Source organism: Xenopus laevis, chromosome 6S (assembly GCF_017654675.1).
Source record: "Xenopus laevis strain J_2021 chromosome 6S, Xenopus_laevis_v10.1, whole genome shotgun sequence".
Taxonomy (NCBI): Eukaryota; Metazoa; Chordata; class Amphibia; order Anura; family Pipidae; genus Xenopus; species Xenopus laevis.
The window spans coordinates 118,397,267-118,420,870 of NC_054382.1; the positions used below are offsets into that span (position 1 = coordinate 118,397,267).

A 23,604-nucleotide genomic window follows, 5' to 3' on the forward strand; every position below is an offset into this window, starting at 1 on the left:
TTTCATCAGCCCTTCCCAAGGTCTTCTAGCCGAGCTTACTTTGCATTATTATTTTTTTTGCGTGCTGAAATGTTTACCTCTTGTGCATGTATTCCATCTTTCTCCTAATGCTTCGGGAGAATTGTTTCAAGCTAAATGGACGATAAAGCAATAAAGCAGAGCTATAGGCTTCCACCATGAAGTATTACTTCTAGTCTATTTTTTCCCTTCTCTTTTTGCCACCATTTATCTTGAGTGTACTGCAGAGATTTCTGCAGTTGATGTTGATGGATACACAGAAATGAAAGTCCTTCAAGTAACTAACAGTAATCTGTTCGATTAGAAATTCCAAAGCCCCTGCTCTACATATCTTTCATCTCTGTATTTGAATGGAAGTAATGGAAGTAAGCAAAGTAATAAAAATAAGTTTAAACTCTTATTAATGTCAAGTTACCTTTAGGGAAACAGATTGGATCCTTGCAACAATGGTAGCTTGTAGTTCACTGGTCACCGGCTCAAGATCTGCTTGTAGACCATGAACTAGCATTGGGGCACCACTGCATTAGTAAGTTTGATGCGATAGTGCCCCAAAAATCTAATTTGTATTTTATAACCTAGATAAGATGGTTGAGTTTTCTCCTCCATGATTGTTTGTTATATATATGTACATAGGTGTGGCAATTCAAATAAATAGGGCAGATGTATCTTTTTGACAGTTACCTTGCATAACAAAAATAAATTATTGGCTTTCATTTACTTATCATTTTCCAATCCATTAAGCCCCATTAACATGCATTAACACAATGGCCCTAACAAGCTCAAACCTGGCCCAAAGCTCTTACACCCCATAGTGTAGAATATTGTTCAGCTACACAAAGGAATTACACAGTTTATTGGCCGTTTGTGGGGCCATCCGATGGGCGTCCCCGATTTATATCTGATCTAATGTCGGGCAGATGCCGATCGGGCAGGGTGAAAAATCCAGTTGGATCACGGGCGCATCTGTTCGCTGATACGGTCCCGCGATCTGACTGCCCGTATTGCATCCATTCTGATCTGATCGTTGGGCCCTAGGGCCCACGATCAGATCAGCCCGATATCGCCCACCTCAATGTGGGCATATCGGGGAGAGATGGCGACATCGACAAACAATCGGATCTACCTGTGTATGGCCACCCTTAGTCTGACAAGTAAATAAATTGATTTTCCTGGATAAATGTGTCAGCTGGATAGACCTCTTAATAAATAGCCCATCTTAAAATCTTGTAAATCTGCCCCATGTAGTTAGTTTATTGCTGTTAATTTAAATTGGGCACTGTCAACAAAGCATTACAGCCTATTCAGTAAAGCGGTTTCTTCAAACCTAACTTTTTTGACGGCTGCAACCAACACTCTAATTCTGTCACTGCCTAATCTAATTGGCTGAATCCAGCATGAGTCAGCTATTTCCAACGAATTAAGTTGTTTCCAAAAGAAAAAAATAATGCAAGGAAACATTTATAGCCCAAAAAATTAAAAAATTTAAGTTATGTGATCATGGCGACTGCTCCCCTTTAAAGCCAATTTAAACATAGCGCAATCTTTTAAATTGGAAACCTGGAATATAGTCAGTGGCCTTTATCTGGCAGCAGCATTTTCTTCGGAATAAGTGCCTGTTTTGCTTTTCAGTTTTGTGGAAAGTGTCATGGAAGATGAAAGGGAAACCATTGATCTGTCCCAGGAGGGGTCATTAGAATGTGTCCCGTGTTGGTTTCACTACTGTATATGGCATGTTTGTGTGCAGGTCCAAGATTGTATTAGTATAAATATTTGGATAATGTGAAGATTTAGCTTGTTGTGCAGAGCCGTGTAAATGGAGACTTGGCATCTTTTTCGCTACACAAGGGATTGTTACTGTGGATGCCAAGAATCAGGCAACTCTTCAGAACTTGCCTAGCTCTGCAGGATGAAGTGCTGAATCAAAAGGATTTCTTTTATGAAGTCTAATGGCTTAAGCTTGCTTTAACCTAAGGTGATTTTTCACATATTCTAAGCACATTGACACTGAATGTAGATGTAGGGTGAGGGGATATTAATAGGTATCTTGTGGACATACACAAATATGTTAAAAAAAAAACACATTATCTGAAAAAAGCGCATGTTTTTGAAATCCCAATCCGAAGTTTTATTTTTAACTAGAAGTAATTTTAGTTTATATAATTAAAAAAAAATTGCAGCTGCCTAAGTAAATATATTTCCTTCCATTCATAGGACCGTGGAAGCTCTAGTACAGTGGTTCCCAACCTGCAGTTCTGACCTTTTCAAGGGTTGGCGTAGTAGCAAGGGGGGTAGGTTCAGTCTTGAAGGGGTTGTTTACCCTCAAACACTTTTTTCGGTTCAGTTGGTTTCAGATAGTTCCCCAGAAATAAAGACTTTTTCCAGTTACTTTCTATTTTCTATTTATGACAATTTTTTTAATTAGGGCTGCATCGAATCCACTATTTTGGATTCGGCCGAACCCCCAAATCCTTTAAATACCAAATACCAAAGTGAATGCACCGAATCCAGGAGTCGGTTTGGGATTCAGTCTTTTTCAGCAGGATTTGGATTCAGCCCAACCAAATCCAAGTCCTAATTTGCATATGCAAATTAGTGGTGGGAAGGGGAAATCTTTTTTTAGTTCCTTGTTTTTTGCCAAAAAGTCATGTGATATCCCTCCCTCCCCTAATCTGCATATGCAAATTAGGACTTGGATTTGGTTGGGCTGAATCCAAATCCTGCTGAAAAAGACTGAATCCCAAACCGACTCCTGGATTCGGTGCATCGCTATTTTTAATATTGAAGTGTAAAGTTTCCGTTTTTAACTCCTAAAGCAGATGGAGGGGTCGCTGACCCTTTAACTGTTCAAAATTGATACGTTTAGTTGTTATATTTGTTATCTTTGTCCCTGCTGAGCAGAATCCTTGAATTTCATTAAAGGCAGCTGTTAGAATTAATGCAATAGTTGTTAATACTCCAGAACTGTGGCTGAGAAATGTATCAACTAAATGTAACGAAACTGTAACAACGCAGAATCTGCACCTGAATTACTGAGCTACCAGAGACCGGAACCTTAAACTTTAAACTTAAAGGGCATGTAAAGGCAAAAAAAAAAAATCCCATTTTGACTTTCTTTAATGAAAAAAAAAAACCTATCTCCAATATACTTTAATTAAAAAATGTGTACTGTTTTTATAAGAAACCTGACTGTATGCAGTGAAAATCTCCCTTCATTTACTGCTGTGGATAGGAATTGTCAGATGGTCCCTAACTGCTGAGCAGGGAAACAATCATACTTATGAACAGCAGGGGGAGCCCCCGCCTTACTTCCCAGCCATGCAGAACTCAAGCAGCTTTGTTTATGATGATCCCTAAGCAGCCCAGACCACACTGAGCATGTGCACAGTCTTAGTCTTGCAAAGATGTTTAACAAAGTTACAAGATGGGGACCCCCTGTAGCCAACTTTGAAACATAAATTATTTGTTTTAATTAGGCTTGTGGTGCAGTAAGTTCATGCTTTAAAACGGTAAAAAATGGAAAGCTATTGATAAAAGTCTTTGTTTCTGGAGAACAATCTGAAAACAACTCAACTGAAAAAGTGTTTGGAAGGTAAACAACCTCTTTAATAAAAAATCAAATTTTGGTTTCATGTTCAATTTGAAAATGACTTTTAATATACAGCTTTTTATGTCTGGGTGACAGGTCCCCTTTAATGAAAGAGAGACTGTTTTCATTTCCACATTTCTTTCATGTTTCTTTATTCTCGTTCTTGACTAAATGTTTGTATTAGTCTCCATTTTGGATGCTGGGCTAGAAGAAAAATTTCTGTGAACATACTTTTTGCCTATTGTTTTAATTGTTAAAAAAAAACTATGTTTTTGGTTATTACTGATGCCAAATAGATCATTGGATTGGCAGATCACAGATAACCCCTTGCATAATGGAATTCTGCTTACAAAACAAAGCATGAAGGGAGCGGGTTATATACAGGTAATGAAATGATCTGCCTCGCAAGGACCAAATATGGAGTAGCTCCATTTTTTATGTTTGCCAGATCATTGAATAAGCAGATTATAGACTTGTCTCGGGAAATGCAGCCATAGGCCACTATTGATCCAGTTCTTATATACATTCAAAATGTATCTAGTATGTGTACCGCATAATAATATATAATACGCAAAAGCCATGAATATACTGTAAATTATATCCTTATAAACGGTGAGTTCTGATGTCATCAGTTATAAACGATGAGTTCTGATGTCATCAGTTATAAACGGTGAGTTCTGATGTAATTTCTGTCACATGACTCATTGAAACTTGTGTATTATAATAAATAAAGTACCCCCAGTTGTAAAATATGAGGATATTAGAAGTTACCTCGGAGTTCCATGACCTGTATAAAAACACTCGGCCTTCGGCCTCGTGTTTTATATGGTCATGAAACTCCTCGGTGACTTATAATATCCTTATATTTTACAAGAGGGGTACTTTATTCACTATATATTTTACCCTTTTACCTGACCACATTGTCTGACCAGGGTCTGTGAATGAATGGCAAATACTCTTTGTAGCCTAAGCATGCATTTATTCCATAATGCTAGTTTATTGTGCAGGTATAGGATCCCTTATCCGGAAACCCAATATCCAGAAAGCTCAGAATTACGGAATGGCTGTCTCTTATAGACTTTATTTTATCCAAATAATCCAAATTTTTAAAAAAGATTTCCTTTTTCTCTGTAATAATAAAACAGTAGCTTGTACTTGATCCTAACTAAGGTATACTTGATCCTTATTGTAAGCAAAACCAGCCTATTGGGTTTATTTAATGTTTAAATGAATTTCTAGTAGACTTAAGGCATGAAGACCCAAATTACGGAAAGACCCATTATCCGGAAAACCCCAGGTCCCGAGCATTCTGGATAACAGGTCCGATACCTGTAGTATTAATGTATTTTTTGTTTTTGCCTTTGGTTACAGGATGGACCTGATGTACACTGATTAATATACCACACTATAAATGACACTCTAATCTAACTCTACTGATTCCTATCTAGCCAGATTCCTGTACATGGCCCCAGAGCCGGATACACATATACCACTGATAATCTGTATGGGGGAAAGGGAGCTCTGCTGGCACTAAACAGGATCGGTTATACAGACCTAATTCTCTTTGCATCTGGCCATCTGTTTATCTTCAGGTTCTCAGCTGACGTCAGCCATGATTTTATAATGTTATACTGGAGTCCCAGCAAACTGAGTTTATAGGGATACTGTATTTGTTTAATTCGACCATGGCTTATTTTTAACAAATCTAAGAGCAAGAAAATGGGCAAGCTAATAAATTAAGTTAATGCACCCAGGTTGTAAGTCTATTACTGACTTCAGAGTGAGCTTCTCCACTTACAATGGTTTGTGCAATTTTCAAATGTAGGATGTTGGGCTCTGTAGGGGTATGGCCAGGATAAAGGCCGTCATCCTGAATGTGATCAATGCCCTCACCATAGGCTGAAGGTTTGCGAAAGTACATCTTAATCTTATGACTTGATTCCAGTTGATTACAAAAAGTCAAAGACAGTAAGCAATTAAAAAAAACAGAGGCAGATTTTATTTCAAAGACATTATAGGACTTGTTCTGGGCATGTGAATTGAGTTTCCATAAATCAGTTGACCTTCATGGCACGTGAGAGATTTTACTACAATGTGGCCACTCACGTAAAAAAGCCAAAGTTGCTGATTTGCTGGACCACTGCTTTTGCAGCTCCAGTATAACTAATGAACTCCTTGGGCTCATGTACATCTGCAAGTGCAGTTCCTTCAATTTCCCAGCAGTCAGTTGTGCATAAAACCACTTTCATTAATGGTTACTTGGGTCCAAATTCTCTCCTTGCACGTCCATATAGTTCCACTTGACTTCTCTCAATCCTTCGTTTCTACTGTTCCAAATTGAGCACTGCTGGACCAGGCAGTAGCTCCGGGGTTCCCATGTGGCAGATTTACTAAGGGCGAAGTGACTACCGCTGGCGACGATTCGCCAGCATTACCCCTTTCAGGCACTTTGCTGATTTACTAATGGACGTAGGCGTAACTTAGCTAGCGTAAGTGCATTGGAGTGCATAGATCTTCCTCAATCTTCTGTTACTTTCATCATATTTTTTATTTAGTGGAAAAAGTTTATAAGTCCCAAAAATGCTGGTCGTCTTTTTCCTTTTTTCAGAGTGATAGCCTGCAAAAAGTCCCTTTTTTTTGGTAACCGGGTTCCCCCATAACATATGGAACATAAACTACACAGTGGGCTCATCTGTAGGGCAATATAACAACTCTATTTTTTTTATCAAGGTTCCCTGGACTTGTGTATTGAAATGTATTTGCTGCAACATATACATCCATTAAACGTTATAATTTCCCGTTGTATACAAATTAGCCTGAGCGAACTTTAATAAAGACAAAAGAGATCATCTAATGACCATCCTAAAACGAATGTTCCATGGCCCTCAAATGTCTGGGGAAAAATGTTAACACAAAAAAGTTTAATAGTTTGGACTTTTGCAGGCAATCCTGCTTAAAAAAGGACAAGTCGCCAGCGTTTTTGCAACTTTAATGCATTTCTAGCAAACAGGGTATGATGTAACTGACATAAGATTGAGGAAGATGTAACTTCATTTTAGCAGTTCGTCTGGTCTGAGGTGGTGAAGGAAACTGACAAAGAGCTAACGTTCAGTAAAATTCACATCTTAGTGAATTTGCAGTTATACTCATTCGCTAGAGCGAAAAGTCGCCTGTCGATAGAGTCCGAATGAACTCTAGCAACAGTCCCGTTCGCTAGCGGATTGTCACCTACGCCTGTTAGTAAATTGGTTATGTCCCTGCAGTTGGGATTTTTGTCGAAATGTTGCTAGGGACAGCTACTTCCCCCTTTAGTGAATCTGCCCCTTTGGAGTTAATTTTGATGATTCTGATGCAGTGTAAGTGCCGAACGCTTTCCCCCCTTGCAAAGGCAAAGACACTGGAATGCAGGGAAAAAATGCACAGTCGCATGCTTTTGCATTTCAGTCAGTCGATAACAGTTGTGCAATGGTGATCTCTAGGGCTCGCCTTTCTCCAAATGGTAGTAGAATATATAAATATATGTTTCTGGGTTTTTTTGTTTGTTTGTTTTATTTCTATCAAGTATGCAGACAAAATGCTTTTTGTAGAATACATATGGATCCCCCTTGAGGGGAAATGTATTTACCAAAGCAGACTTTATTATTAATGATCCAATTACTAATTTACTCTGAATTTTATTGAGGTGTCAGAGTGATGGAAATTCTTTTGGCTTTGAACTTTCCTTCTTGCAGCCGTAGCTCCCTGAATCAGCAGCTGCATTTTAGCTGGGTAGGTAAAGTGCTGCCGAATTAATGATCCTTGCAATCTATTCTTTGCTTATTTCTGCCACATTGTTGGGATTTTGTATATTTCTGGTGTAATAGAAGTGGGGAAGAGGCCTGGAGGTTCCCTAATTCATTACAAATCAATAAAATGAATACAGAGGGGAATTATATTCCCATTTATAATAAAGGAATTATAAATGGGAAATACAATGCAGTGAATGCTAAATTGTGCCCTGGAGCATAGATATCCCTGGCCTCAAAAGCTTACAATCTAACATTAAAAGAAAATTGTATAAAACTACCGAACATGTTTTCAAATATAAATATACAGTAGATCCCCCATCAGTAAAAGATGGTGTGAAATCCAGGAAAGTGTAAATTCGGGGAAGTGTATTATGCATTATATATATATATATATATATATATATATATATATATATATATATATATATATATATATATATATATATATATATATATATATATATATATATATATATATATATATATATATATATATATATATATATATATATATATATACGGGACCACACAAAAGCTATGATATATATATATATATATATATATATATATATATATATATATATATATATATATATATATATATATACATACATATATATACAGGTATGGGATCCGAAAACCAGTTATCCGGAAAGCTCCGAATAACGGAATGGCTGTCTCCCATAGACTCCATTTTAACCAAATAATCCAAATTTTGAGAAATGATTTCCTTTTTCTCTATAAAATTTAAACAGTACCTTGTACTCGATCTAAAATAAGATATAATTAACCCTTATTGTATGTAAAATCAGTCTGTTGGGTTTATTTAATGTCTACATGATTTTCTAGTAGATTTAAAGTATGAAGATCCAAATTACGGAACGATCTGTTATCCGGAAAATCCCAGGTCCTGAGCATTCTGGATTATAGGTCCCAAACCTGTATATATGCAGTATATATCAATACAGATAGCCATGGATATATTCATGCAAGTGTATTCTTTCAGAAGGTAATTAAGCAGATACAATAGGAACAGCTATTTATAGCGTTTTATTTCTTTAGTATTGGCCTGCATATGATGTTACAGCTTCAGCAAATCCAGTGTTAATTTAATATTTTTCCAGCATATCCCTTAGAAATGCCTTGCAAAGCCTTAAAGCACTTTCCTTTTTACCTTCAGGGTCTGATAATCGTATTTATTTTATCTTGTTTCCTGGTCTTTTTGGGTGTCAAGTGCACACTGACTCTAACTGTCACATTCATTTTATATTGTCTTCTGTCGTTTTTTAATCAACCCCTGACAAACACGTTCTCTACTCAAATTCTCATTTCCCCAAATTTCTAAGATTGCATGCTCTTCATTTACTTCTCTACATCCCCTGATCCCATACTACAGGTATGTTATCCAGAATGCTTAGGACCTGGGGTTTTCCATCGCCCACCGGGGTTTTTCCCGGTGTCTCGCCAGCCCAGTCTGACCCTGAGTGGGAGTGAGTGCTTGTCTGTTGGCTCATCTTGCCACCCACCATCTTAGACGTTTCCTGACGTCTTGCCCACCGGGATTTTTCCCGATGTGTCTCCAGCCCAGTCCGACCCTGAGTGGGTGTGAGTGCTTGTCTGATGGCTCATCTTGCCAGAAAGTTGTGATTATTCTTTTTTGAGTAGCCCTCCCCTTCTGATAGGGACTAGATGAGATGTACCAGTGTAGTCTAGTAGTTCTTTCTGTCCCACCAAGCACCCATTTCCATCTATTCCTGGAAGCAGTCACATGATCTTCATCAGGTCAAGCACCCTGGGTAATAAAAGTCACTTGTACGTCAATGGCATGCACGTCTCTTGTCACTTTCCTTCTTCAGTTTGTCTTGCCTTAGTTTGTTAAGCTTGCTTTAGTTGAAGCATCCTTCTGGCTTTGTCTATTCTCTGGCTGTACTTGAGGATGGCTGGTAGAGCAGAAAATCAACTAGTCCCCAGACATCTCGGTTAATTTAATTTACAGCACTATCCTATAAAAAGGTGAAATAAAACCCTTGCAGTATACAATTTTCAGAAGCCATGAGAGCATGCATGTTTTTTTGCATAAGTGCCTCTCACTGAGAAACGTTCAATGACTGTGTTTTAATTAGCTCATACTCTACCTCTGTGCTTATCATGCTGTTCAATATTAAAAAAAGGCCAACCTGTCTATAAGTGGCACAGGGAGGAAGATTGGGAGATGATATAAAGTGGATTAGAGGGGACTCTTGGGTGGGAGAGCAGGAAAGATCTTTGGTTCAATGAGCTTTCTGTCTCTACCCACATTCTACCCAGACATGCTTATGCTCATCTTAAAGGGGAACTATCGCAAAAATTTAATATAAGCTTCATCATACTGAAATAAGAAACTCTGTAAATACAATCAAATAAATATTCTACATTGTTTCTGTAATAATCAACTGTATGTTCAGTATCTGTTTCTCTTCATTCTGTCTTCTTGCAGCAATTGGGTGCAGGGCCGGATTTACGTAATGGCACCCCTAGGCCCGCTGACGTTCGTCGCCCCTGTCCCCTCCCCTTCATTTCTGTACATGCACAACTTTTCATCATCAGGACATGAGCACTGGGGATTGATACATGGGTAATTTAAAAATCTATTGTATCCCATGATCAACCCCAGAGCTTCTGAACCAATGCGGGTCTTTCTGGGCTTCAAGCCGCCCCCTAAAACCCTGCCGCCCTAGACCCGGGCCTTGGTGGCCTTTCCACAAATCCAGACCTGTTTGGGTGTCAGATATTCATTGACAGTTAGATCCAATATATCTTATAGAGGGGGCTTCCTTTCCTAGCAGATGTATTGGAGCTCATTCAAATACTGTAACCGATTACAGTACAAGCAAAATCTAATAAAATAACTGCCTTTTGCACAAATTCTGCATGTAGAGAGACATGATGTCTGCTGATTATAATAGAGTGAGCTCTAATATATCTTCTAGGCAAAAGGAGCTCACCTATAAAAAGCTTATATTGAATTTTAATTTTCGTGAAAGTTCCCCTTCTGAATGGCTTATGGTTTGTCTGTTCTGGCTCCCTGTATTCTATTTGTAACAAGGTATTTGCTCTACTTGCATATGTGCCAGCTATATAAATAATTCCATGGTGTTTGTGTAAGTTGCTTTGTCCAAGTGGGGTTGAGGTCCCACCAGAAATGCAGAAAGGACCAAATCCAAAATTAGCTTGATTTATTTGATTTTGGTTTAAATTTTGTGATTGTGGGGAGACTGTGTTTTCTGCTATATAAATAAATGATGATGATGATGATGATGTTTAAACTGACATTTCACTTGGGCAGCAGTAGGATTTCACTGTGTTTACAGTAAAGACTGCCGACCCAGGTGGGCAAGAATAAAGAGGGGGCAGTGCTCGTGCTACTGCTCACAGCTGGGAATGAGATTTGCTATACAGCAAAAACAACAGAGGGGATATTTTACAATTCATTCTGATATGAGCTACATCCCTGAGATGTATAATGACATTTTGGGGACAAGCCATATATATTCTCTGTTTAACCTTTGTTGTGCCGGAGCAGATTGTGCTGCACAAGCAAAGGGAATTTCTTACTTCTGTAGATATGTTTGCCTTTTGGGTTTAAACAATTACCCAGCATGCACATTTCATTCTTTGTGCATGATTCTCTTAGGACCAATAGCCATAGTTACATTTGTTTAATATATTCTGTAAATGTGCACACTCTGTACATATTAGTGACAAAATAGAGCTTAAAGCAACTTGTAGCCAATCGGGGTATGAGAACATTAAACTTGCCTGCCAACCTGCAGCCAATCAGATTATGATCAGGCCTTGGCCAGTCTTCAGCCAATCAGAACTTTATGAAGTTCACGGTTCAGTAGGGCATGTTTATCAATTGGACATAATTGAATTCTCAGAAAATCGAACCGATACTGTTAGACGGTTAATTTTCTGGAGAATTGTTTTTTTTTCACTTTTTTATAAATATACACAGAACATTATTGAATTCTTGAAAATGTCATCAGAAAAAAAAAAACAAATGTGGCTCTGAATAAAAGTTAATATATTGACTTGATACAGTGTGTTTGTAGAACTTTCATCATTTGCAGGGCCCAATGGAGCTCATTTACAAATGAAGGGCAAAGTTGCACATGGAAGTAACCCATCAACCAATCCGTGGTTGGCTTTTTGCGGTAGGTTGAGCAATGAAAGCAAACATTTGATTGGGTGCCATGGATTACTGCCCAGGTTCAAATTTCCATAGGGTATCTAACTGTACTCCCTGTAGAGTTGAGAAACTTGCCTCAGGCGGCAACGCCGGAGAGGTTTTCATGGGGTCAAAAAGCCACTCCTGGTTCCTTCAAGAGCCAGATTTTCCTTCACCAGCTTAGACCTGGCAAAATGATAAAATGAAGCTTCATCCTCCTCAATCTTGTCAGTGACATCATATCCTGTATGCCAAAAGTTATAAAAATAATAATAAAAAAACCGTGGCGTTTTTTCATATTTTAAAGTGAGATTGTATTTAAAAGTTGTGACTGTAAAGAATTTTGTTTTAACATTTTTTCTAACCATTTGAGGGGCATGCTTTCTATATTTGTTTTAGGGTGAGGTTGTATCTAGGGCATTAGAGGATCTCGTTTGTCTTTATTTTGCTTCCTTGGACATTTCTAATAATCTGTGGCCACTTCAAGCATTTGCACCAACATCTCTAATAAAGACATATATATGACCTATATGTACCCACTCTATTCAATTTGACCTAAGTGTAATAGTATTAACGAAGTTTCGCTAGACAGAAATAAACATTAGCGAAAGTTCACTATGAAATGTTTTCTCGGACAAATTTATGCTAGCGAAACTTTGCCAACGTTCGGCTGCCGAAAAGCTACTTTGAATTTTAGTGAATTAGCGTAGTGGTAGCGAATTTGCACTTGGCCCTTTAGTGAATTTGCCCCAAAGTCTTTTAGGTAACAAAAAAAAACGACATATGCTCATCAAATTCTGTATAAAATAGAACTGTCTAGCTGCTTCCGCACGATTCACAACATCTACATCTATCATCAGTAGGGGGGTGAGAGCAGTGATGGGCGAATTTCGCTTTTCCAAAAAAAAAAACCTGAATTTCCTGCAAAATTTGCAAAACGGTGAAAAATCGCTGAAACTCTTTTGACACCTGCATCTATTTTAACACCCGCGTCAATCCTGATGCTCAATTTTGATGCCGGCGTTAACGTCAATGGGTGTCCGAATATTGTTGACGATTTTGATGCGATAGACTTTTCCAGCTGGTGTCCAAAACTTTTTGCTGCCGGTGAATTATCGCTGCAGTTTCACTAATTTATTTGCCGGCGGCAAAACGTGGAAATTCGCGCCTGGCGAATTTATTTGCCCATCACTAGCTGAGACTTCAACAATAAATGAAGGGCCACAGGTTGGGCATCAGTGAAATATGTAGTGTTTGACCGATCATCTTACCTTATTATTCCCGCTATTCCTTAGTCTCTAAATACAGGGGTTGAACCAAACAGCAAAGGGCAACAGTGCAGGAATATTTGTATTCATATATTTTTGAGCTTCTTACTGACAGAACAGAACTGTTAAGACAATAAATATTTTAATAAATAAAACCCAACAAGACTGTATCAATGTCTGACCTGTTTAGGCTTCTCTTGGGCTGTTGCACTTTGGCACTATTCCTATAGACACTTCAGTACTAATTGCACAGCCAAGAGGGGAAACCTGCTGCGGTTGTTCCTAATTTGACCCCCAAAGGCAGCTCTTTAAATAGTAAATGAATGAAAGCTCATTACTTTTAATTGTATCAAATGAACTGATCCCCCCATAATTCTATTAATTTCACTATTTTTTTTTTTTTTCAACTTCTCTTCTATTGAAATAAGCTTTTTTTAGACTAAATGGACTGATTTATATTTTTTTAGCCAGCAATAGGCCTTAGGTTTCCGTCAAAGGAAATCTGAAATGGTGTCTGGTTTAACTAAGCTGACTGAATGAGGTCACTTCATACGAACGGTAAAATGATTACTGACTCCAACTGCAAGTTTAACAAAATACCTTTCCTATCAGCACAAGTTCTGCAGTCCGAATAAAATAAATACATTTCGGCCAATTAGGATCACGATATGTGAAACATTTGGTATTTCTTAAATCACTGAGCTTCTAATAATTATAGGTGCACTGATTCTCAATATGGTTCTTCTCTTTCATACTTGGTTCTCAATACCCATTGTTCTGTTTCTTGTGTTTATATATGAATAGAGCAGTGATCCCCAACCAGTAGCTCGCGAGCAACATGTTGCTCTCCAACCCCTTGGATGTTGCTCTCTAGGTCATCAGAGCAGATGCTTATTTTTGAATTCCAGGCTTGGAATCAAGTTTTAATTGCATAAAAACTAAGTATAGTACCAAGTAGAGCCTCTTGTAGGCTGCCAGTCCACATAGGGACAACCAAATAGCCAATCACAGCCCTTATTTTGGCTCCCAAGGGACTATTTTATGCTTGTGTTGCTCTCCAACTCTTTTTACATTTGAATGTGGCTCCCGGGTAAAAAAAGGTTGGGGACACCTGGAATAGAGGGATGTGATCTGTAATGTGTCCGTAAAGGATAATGTGTTATACATACATTGCTTTAGTTTGATCCATGAAGATTATAGGAAGTTGGTCAGATGGAAACAAACGATTAAAAAACATTTTCCAATTAGTTTGAACTTCTGTTTAGTGATCGGCGAATTTATCCGCAAGGCATGAATTTGCGGCAAATTTCCGCCCTTGTTTTCGCAAAACTGTGGGGAAAATTCACTGAGACACAAAAAATAGTCCAGCGCATAAAAATTGTCGTGCATCAAAATAATTTTGACGCCCATTGACTTCAATGGGTTTTGTGAATTTTTCGCATATGTTTTCACCCAGATTCAGACAGATTCGCCCATCACTACTTCTGTTTGTTCTGTCTGTACCCAGTATTCCAAAGAGGCAGTTGATCACCATCTTCACTTCCATAAGGGCAATTGCTAATGGGAGTTTTGTCACCTGAGATAAAAATGCACGACTGCGAAAATGCTTTTCTATTGGTTCTTTCAAAGATGCCTCCGGAGGAAACTTCGGGCGACTTTGCAATGTTTATGCTTATGGAAAAAAAAATTCAGGAGATTTGTTGCTCGCAATCATGCATTTATATAGTGGGCGACAAATCTCCCCATCAGCCACTGCCCTCACATCTAGGCTGGCCCTGCTTGGTCTTTGTACAGATATATACCCAAGCAACATTAAAGGGCATGTAAAGGCAAAAAAATAAAATCCCATTTTTACTTTCTTAAATGAAAAAGAAACCTATTTCCAATATACTTTAATTTAAAAAATGTGTACCGTTTTTATAAGAAACCTGACTGTATGCAGTGAAATTCTCCCTTCATTTACTGCTGTGGATAGGAATTGTCAGATGGTCCCTAACTGCTGAGCAGGGAAACAATCATACTTATGAACAGCAGGGGGAGCCCCCGCCTTAATTCCCAGCCATGCAGAACTCAAGCAGCTTTGTTTTTTTCCCTGTAGAGCAGTCGGCGACAGAGATTTGTATTGGATTTTATTTTTGCCTTTACATCCCCTTTACTGTTTCCAACTCCAGCTGCAGGGACAAAGATCATGGAGCCAGATTTAAACTGATAAACTGGGATTCTCTTTGGAGGATTATTTTGCTGCAGCCACTGGTTCTGCAGAGTTGGAGAAAGTTTGTATTAAACAATATAAAAACTATAAAATCCACATTAGATTACATGACAACACAGGACCCAGTGCAGTCAGCATATTCTGATTATTAATCAGTCTTGCTGTGTCGGCTTCTGGCAGAAATTATTTGACTTGTGCTCTTTTGGTAATTTATGACGATCCCTAAGCAGCCCAGACCACACTGAGCATGTGCACAGTCTTGGTCTTGCAAAGATGTTTAACAAAGTTACAAGATGGTGACCCCCTGTGGCCAACTTTGAAAGCATAAATCATTTGTTTAAATAGGCTTGTGGTGCAGTAAGTTTATGTTTAGTATACAAAATACAGCTTTTCTAGCCGTATTCTATTTTATTTCCCCTTTAAATGAGATTATACAGCACATACTGCGTACTACCAAATCAGCATTTGCACAAAATTGAAAAAAAAATCCTCCTAACGGCACACCTACAGATTGTTTCCAGATTTATAAATGTAACAGATCATTATGCACAGATGGCAGCAAGAATCTTAAATTCAAGAAGTAATACCTTGGGACCTTGGCTACCTTGGGGAACTTCGTTAAGTAGGGAATGCATATTATATTGCCAAACCTGCAGTGTGACCACCATCATTTATTATCATGCAATCCCAAATCTTACTTTGTTATTAATAGTAAGAGAAACTGTCAGATATATACAATTATAGTCACTGCCTGGGGAATTCAGTTGAAGTCTTCCTATATTAACCAATCCCCTATCTCATCCTTCTGTTTCCTTTTGTAGGCTATATTTTTTTTAGGGTTTTTTTCTTCCCAATATTTTCAGAAAAACTTAACAACATTTTTTAAAACAAAGTACCAATTTGTTAAAAATCATAGTTCTGGGGTTTACTTGAGGTTCTGAAGACAAACGTTCCACTTTCTTTAGAGAACATCTCTCTAATCGAACTCTGATCTTTCTTCAGCGAGGGTTGGTTCCTTCTAATCTTACCTTTCTTATCTTTGCAACTCATCAATGAAGGGTATTGGCACATTGGATGTTTATTTGCAGGGAAGTTCAGCTCTTAATGCTTGTAGTGAATGATCTTTCCTGCGACCATTGACCTAACAACAAAGATGAGTTGAAATGTAGAATTGCTACACCTATTGCCCAGTCTACTTACAATGGAGTTTTAATTTACCCCCTTAAGGTGAATTTTAGTGGTAAAAATGTTCACAAAATATTCTAGAAATGTATATTTTTCATTTTCATGTATTCTCCATATGGTGTTCACGTTCCAAAGATAATCTGATACTTAAAGGAGAAGGAAAGGTTAAAATTAAGTAAGCTTTATCAGAAAGGTCTACCTAAATATACCAGTAAACCCTCAAAGTAATGCTGCTCTGAGTCCTCTTTCAAAAGAAACACAGCATTTCTTTCCTTCTATTGTGTACACATGGGCTTCTGTATCAGACTTCCTGCCTTCAGCTTAAACCTCCTTGCCCCGGGCCTGAGCATGCTCAGTTTGCTTCCCTCCCCCTTCTCTGCTGTATTCTGAGCCCAGAGCTATAAGTGAGCATGGAAAGACTCGGGCAGGAAGTGATGTCACACCAAGCTAATACTGCAGCTGCTATCCTAAACAAACAGAGAGCTTCTATAGCTTTTTACTCCGGTATGGTAAAACATTCTACAGAATAAATATAGCATTCTAGCTTGCACTAATGCAACTAATTTATTGGCAATAAAATGCCTCCGTAGCTTTCCTTCCCCTTTAAGGGCAGGTGACTGGTACGGTAATTTAAAAAGCAAGCTCAAATGTCCAAAAAATATGTATTGTTCTATAGATTTCTTTTATTGTACTTTGACCTTCCCAGCTGATTTTATCTCACTGAAGACTGCGGCCTGCAGATCGATGATCTTTAAAAGACCATTGGCTCCTCACTAATCTTAAGCTCTGATTTTTTTTCTTTCTAACCGAGCACTTTATTTCCGGAAGTGATTAATGACCAGCAATAGAAAGATTAAATGTAATGCGCAAATAACTGGGCTTCAGAAGTTCCTTTCAGATATATAGGATTGGCATAAATCCCTTCCAGGCACTGAAGTGGAAAATCTAGAATTCCCTGCATTGTAGTCAAGTTTTACCTGCATGTATACCTAATATGCTGCCTTGCATTATAACATTGCTTTAAAGGGATACTGTCATCGGAAAAACATGTTTTTTCAAAACGCATCAGTTAATAGTGCTACCCCAGCAGAATTCTGCACTGAAATCCATTTCTCAAAAGAGCAAACAGATTTTTTTGTATTCAATTTTGAAATCTGACATGGGGCTAGACATTTTGTCAATTTCCCAGCTGTCCCTGGTCATGTGACTTGTGCCTGCACTTTAGGAGAGAAATGCTTTCTGGCAGGCTGCTGTTTTTCCTTCTCAATGTAACTGAATGTGTCTCAGTGGGACATGGGTTTTTACTATTGAGTGTTGTTCTTAGATCTACCAGGCAGCTGTTATCTTGTGTTAGGGAGCTGTTATCTGGTTACCTTCCCATTGTTCTTTTGTTTGGCTGCTGGGGGGGAAAAGGGAGGGGGTGATATCACTCCAACTTGCAGTACAGCAGTAAAGAGTGATTGAAGTTTATCAGAGCACAAGTCACATGACTTGGGCAGCTGGGAAATTGACAATATGTCTAGCCCCATGTCAGATTTCAAAATTGAATATAAAAAAATCTGTTTGCTCTTTTGAGAGATGGATTTCAGTGCAGAATTCTGCTGGAGCAGCACTATTAATTGATTCATTTTGAAAAAAAATTTTTTTCCCCATGACAGTATCCCTTTAATTATCATGTTTAGGAAAATGTTTTTATCTGTAAAGATAAAGGAGTCTTTAATGATGCATCTGTGTGGAAAAAGGTGTTGACTGTGTTTACCAAGTGCATCATTTGTGTATTGCAATCTAGGGAACTTGTTGTCTCAAAGTGTCTATTTATAGAATGTACGACATGGAAATGTGGAGTTTTTTCTTCTCCTGTTTTCTCTTCATCTTTCCTTTACTGCACTTTCTTATCTATTTGCCCCTCACAGGTGACATGGACTACAACTGGGTGGAGCATTCGTCTTGGCACAGCAGTGAGGCCTCCCCAATGTCTTTGGTGAGACATGTGGGGCCTTAACATCCAACCTCCTTTACCATTCCACACCTCCCATTGTTTTTCTTTATACCAATGCATGTTTTCTTTTATATATATATTTATAAATATATATATCATTTTTTTTTATCCCACGATTGTAGGGGACAGTCAAAGGGAAAAAAGAAAAACTAGTGAGCAGGCAGTTTTGTCGGACTCTAACATCTTGTCTGAAAGACAAAAGAAAATGGTGTGCTTTGGAGGCCACTCTTTGGAAGAGGATTTGGAATGGTCTGAGCCTCAGATTAAAGACTCTGGGGTAGACACCTGTAGTAGCACCACCCTTAACGAAGAGCATAGTCATAGCGAGAAGGTACTGAGATTTGTGGAAGCCTGCATTTTAATCTGCTCTTTTGGTGTTCGTTTGCTCTCTGTCGCTCATTTAATTGGAACATTTTATAGAAAGACAGAGGGGGCTTATTTGAAGGTTGCATTGTGATCCAGTTGCTGTCTGCCAGAAAGGCCTATCTTGAGCGTGTCCCCCCCTCTTAAAAAAAAAAATAAATCTGGCCTCGTCTGGCATCCTGCCTCTGTATCGCACTTCGTCAGCTGTCTTTAAATGAGCTCCGAGCTGTTTTATAGACCCTGTAGAACTTCTTATGGTGCAGAAAAGAAAAACAAAGCACAAAAAAAAAAGCACTAGCACTGTTGTCTTGGGCAGCACCATGGAAATTGCCAGGCGCAGATCGATTCTCTTTTCTTCTTACTGCATCATTTAGAACTCAATATCTTCTTCACTCACAAACATGATTATGAAGGATACAGCTGAATTGGCAAAATATTTGCTCTGATCCCACATTAAGGGGGGTAAAGAAAATCAAAATCGGGTCTGTTTGCAAAGAAAAAGTTGTTTTTCTTTTTTCCCTTTCACTGTCATGTTATGTTTGTTCCTGTTCCTATCATTTGTTGGCCTTTTTCTGCTTTAGGGTCCCAGGGTGTGGGTTTCTGTCCCCTTTATTTGCTTTCTGTGCGGTGGAAGCCTTATTATCCAAGTCTGTTTTGTCAGCGTGATTTTTTATTTTCCTGTCTGCCATGTTTGCATGGAGCATGAATCTGCCACACGTTGTGCTAATGAATTGCTGGCGATTTCACAAAATTAGCAGTTGCATCTAAAAATGGCATTGAAAAGCATAATTGTTATAGTCTACTTAGGGCAGTAATGATCTGGGGGTCTTTATACTGGGTACTCCCCTTAAATTAGCACAGTGCTCTTGATAGATAAAGCATATGTAGGAAGTCCAATGAGGTCCAGGTGTATTCTGATCTATTTAGCCTGTTGTTTGGAATTAAATGTATCAAGTTTTACACTTTAGAACAATTAATTATAGCTATTTTTTTTTCTTTAATTGAAGCATATGGGACAGTAGAACCAATGTCAGCATATTTTACGAAGCATTTATAGAGAAAAAAGTGGCCATAAGTCTAACATGTTCAAAAGGAATAATTGTCCACATGGAGCAGTTTGGTTTTCTGACTGTGACTGACAATCACTGTGTGTAGTGCCTTTCCCCAACCAGTTAAGTGATCACACATATATATATATATTCAGAATACTGTGCCTTCTGCCCCTATGCTCAGTAAGTGACAGCAGCACAGTTCATGTGCAGTGAATCGGCAGATAAGAAGATGGGGGAGCTACTGGGGCATCTTTGGAGGCACAGATCTTTACTGCTAAAGGACTGCGTTTGCCCTGGGCTGTTATAGAACCCTAAAACATAAGGTGCAGCATTTTACCCTACTTCCATAGTAAACTGTACTTCTCCTTTAAATCTGCCTGGAATTGGGGTTAAAGACATTTTACCCCAAACAGTGGAATGAGTTGAAATACACTAATAGCAGCTAGTTGGACATGTTAGTTGCAGCTATTGGTTGCTATACAGTTCCTACAAATATAACACTCTAGAAGTAAGCAATCGGAAAAATATTTTGTGCTTTGAGCACATAAACTAGTTAGCCTATGACATTGGTTCCCAAACTTTGGGGCAAGTCCTCAAAGTGGTATCTAGGAGGCACCATCATAAAAGCTAGTTAGCGTGAGATTTGGAAGAGTGCCTACTTGTTCTTCTAAATGTCCATGAAGAACGTTGTTCAGGGTGAGCTTTGAGGTTTGTTCTCTTAAATGTCCATCAAGAACGTTGTTCAGGTTGAGCTGTGGGGTGGACAGTTATCTGCTGTTCTGGATAGGCTGGGAACTATGACTAAAGCAACAATGTTTTCATAGATCTGTAAACTTGTTATGAGCTAAGGTGGGCCATGACCAAAGGAGGGTCTAAACCTGAAAAGTCCAAAAAAAAACCCACAGCCAGAATCCGTGTCAGGTGCAGGAAGCAGTGGGCTTATAGAAAGAGTAGCTGCATCTTGACATCTATTTTATAATGATTCCTGCATGCTAATAAGCAGGGACTAAATAGAACAGAACTAAATATGTGTTGGTGTTGCATTCTTCATCTTAAATGTAGATGTACAGCAGCACCATGATCATCCAAGTAATTACTGCCCAAGAGTCAAATCAAGTGAAAAGTTATTGTATTCCCAATGTTTATCATAGAGAAATGAGCACTGATCATGCAATCAAAGCCATTCATTAGCATTTGGTTTAAGATATCAAATATGCAATGCCTTGGGGATCATTTAAAGAACATTGCGAAGCTGTACAACCAGGGGCCTTGCTTGAATTCAGAGCATGGAAAAGATTACGCACGCAAGAAAACATGCTGAATGTGTATTTCCTTCTATAAATCCCCATTTCCTTACTGCTCTTGCTGCACGGGCACAAAGAAATTATATCGAATGTAGTCGGAGACATATATCACTTACCCTTCTGAATCTCAAATGCAGCTGTCAGAGTTTAGCAAAGCATTGAATGAAAAAGGGTTTATTTTTTTAGATCTGAGGCCTTTCAATAGAAAGTGGGGCTTATAGATACAGTGAGCAATGTTGTGCCCTCTTTGACCCTTGGCAAAATACAGATTACTCTTTTTTCTAAAATGAAGGTAGAATTCTTACATATAGGCCATTATCTAACTACAACTCCCTGTACCCCTGGGCTGAAAAATGCTATTTGATAATGAAAATGTAGCATTTTGTGGCTAGGTTTTATTTAAAGAGTTACTATCACCGTTTCACCCTCTTATACATAAGTACTTATTTCTAAACACGGGGCAAGTTTGCCTCTGAGCAGTAACACATAGCAACCAATCAGATGTTTGCTTTCATTGTTTTACCTGCAGCTGGCTAAAAATGGTTATTACTGATTGGTTGCTATGAGTAACTGCCAAGGAGCAAATTTGGCCAGTGTTTATAAATGAGCCCCAACTAAATTAACAATCCCCATACTCTTCCTACTTATAATATAGCTAGAGTATAGTACAGATATGGGATCCAGTATCCAGAAAGCTCTAATTACAGAAAGGCAGTCTCCATAGGCTCCATTTTATCAAAATAATCCAATTTTTAAAAAAAATTTGTTAGAATAAGACAAAAAAATAAACACGAAGACAAATTAAACTTTCAAATCTCAAAGTCTTTAGTAAGAAACTCCGCTTGCACTTCTCTTTAGAAAGCGATCAGCCTATCCATTGTTCAGCACTCGATTTCTCCTCCCTGCCTTCCTTATAGGAGATAGCCAGGGAGGAGAAATCGAGCGAGGATCGTCAACATTTCACCTTTTCTAAAAATGAGCACAAGCGGAGTTTCAGTAAGTTTTTTCTTAAAACTTTGTGATTTGAAAGTTAAATTTGTCTTCGTGTTTTTTTATGTATATTAACGAATATTTAAAAACATTTTTTTTTGATATTACTAGTCTTTTAAAGATGTTTTCCATTTTCCCAGTAATCGTATAGTACTTGATCCAAACTAAGATAAAATCAATCCTTATTGGAAACAGAACCAGCCTATTGGGTTTATTTAATGTTTTCATGCTTTTCTAGTAGTCTTATGGTATGAAGGTCCAAATTACAGAACGATCCATTATCTGGAAACACCCAGGTCCTGAGCATTCTGAAAAACAGGTCCCATACCTGTACTAATAAAACAGGACCTTGTACTTGATCCCAATTTTCTAGTACACTGAGAGGCCCATTTATCGAAGGTCGAATTTCAAATTCATGTGAATTTTTTTTACTTTAATAAATTCGAATATACTCGAAATAGGATTGAGTATATTTGAATATAAAAAATTGAATTTGGAATTTGAATCCAGTTTGGATTATTCTCAATTCAAATTTATGAGTTTTGAGCAAAAAAAAAAAAACTATTCCAAAATGTTGAATTTGAATTTCCTATTCAACCCTTGATAAATCTGCCACTTAAGGTATGAAGATCCAAATTACAGAAAGATCCATTAAAGGGGAAACAAACCCCCCTGCTATTAAAAATCACGACCCCCTACCCTACATAGCCCCCCCCCTGCTCCCCACCAGCCTAGGTGTTACCTCCTGTAATTGGTCCTTTATTCTTTACTTAACTCCCCTTGCAAAGTCAGCGCAGCGGAGCTCACGGGCGCCATCTTCTGGCTCTTCGTTCTTCTTCAGGTCTTCTTCCTTCCCTTCGGCAATTTCTGTCACTTACGGCAAATGCGCAGTTGTGACGAACCAGGAGACTGCTCCAACTGCGCATGCGACGATCAATTCCCTAAGAAGACTGAAGAGGTGAAGATGTTGCCGTGAGCTCCGCTGCGATGATTCTGCAAAGAGATTTAAGTAAAGAATAAGGGGCAACACCTAGGCTGGGAGGGAAGCAGAGAGGGGGATATGTAGGGTAGGGGGTAGTGATTTTTAATAGCAGAGGGTTTAGTTCTCCTTTAATGATAATTGGTCCCACATCTGAATAAAGTATAGTTTTTAGTGTACATAGAACATTTCTTCTCACTGTATGTTAGTGGGACCCACCATATTTCGGCAGCGTAATTAAACAGCAGATGTGTCTGTGACGAAGCAACTGATATACTGCTTTTCAGCCATAAATATAAATTAGGCAGAGAAAAAATATTTTCTTCACGTAAAATGTCCTTATATTCTTGGATAATATTACTGTGCCTATAACACAAGGCTTTATATAGACAGTTCTTCAACTATGCCCACCATCACTGACCTATGAGTCATCTGGTGCACCAGGGAAGTATTCTGCACCCCTAGGCACAGGCATGGAGGGGACCTTAGGATTGCACAGTACCTGCCCCGGATTGCAAGTCCTCATGTAATGTGGATGTTATCCAAGGGAAACAGGTGACCCCTTAGCTCAATGATGGTGGGCATAGTTTTGTCTACATAAAGTCTTGCATTATGGGCCAGACACAGAAGGAATGTGAGGGAGGATGTCA

The 23,604-nt window shown here is 38.4% G+C and overlaps 1 protein-coding gene across 38 annotated transcripts in view; it reads left to right on the forward strand.

Annotated features, from left to right (window-relative positions):
- Positions 1 to 23,604, forward strand: part of LOC108719750 (regulating synaptic membrane exocytosis protein 2) — a 358,076-nt gene that overhangs the window by 187,631 nt on the left and 146,841 nt on the right. For 26 of the 38 annotated variants that reach the window (XM_041567991.1, XM_041567957.1, XM_041567955.1 and 23 more), the window contains one exon: positions 18,389 to 18,597. The exons of 1 other annotated variant lie outside the window; for it this stretch is intronic. In XM_041567991.1, coding sequence (XP_041423925.1) covers positions 18,389 to 18,597 — 209 coding nt within the window. Of the gene's footprint in view, positions 1 to 18,180; positions 18,249 to 18,388; positions 18,598 to 23,604 lie in introns of all 38 variants that reach the window. 11 more of the 38 variants (XM_041567969.1, XM_041567971.1, XM_041567973.1 and 8 more) reach the window with 1 other exon arrangement.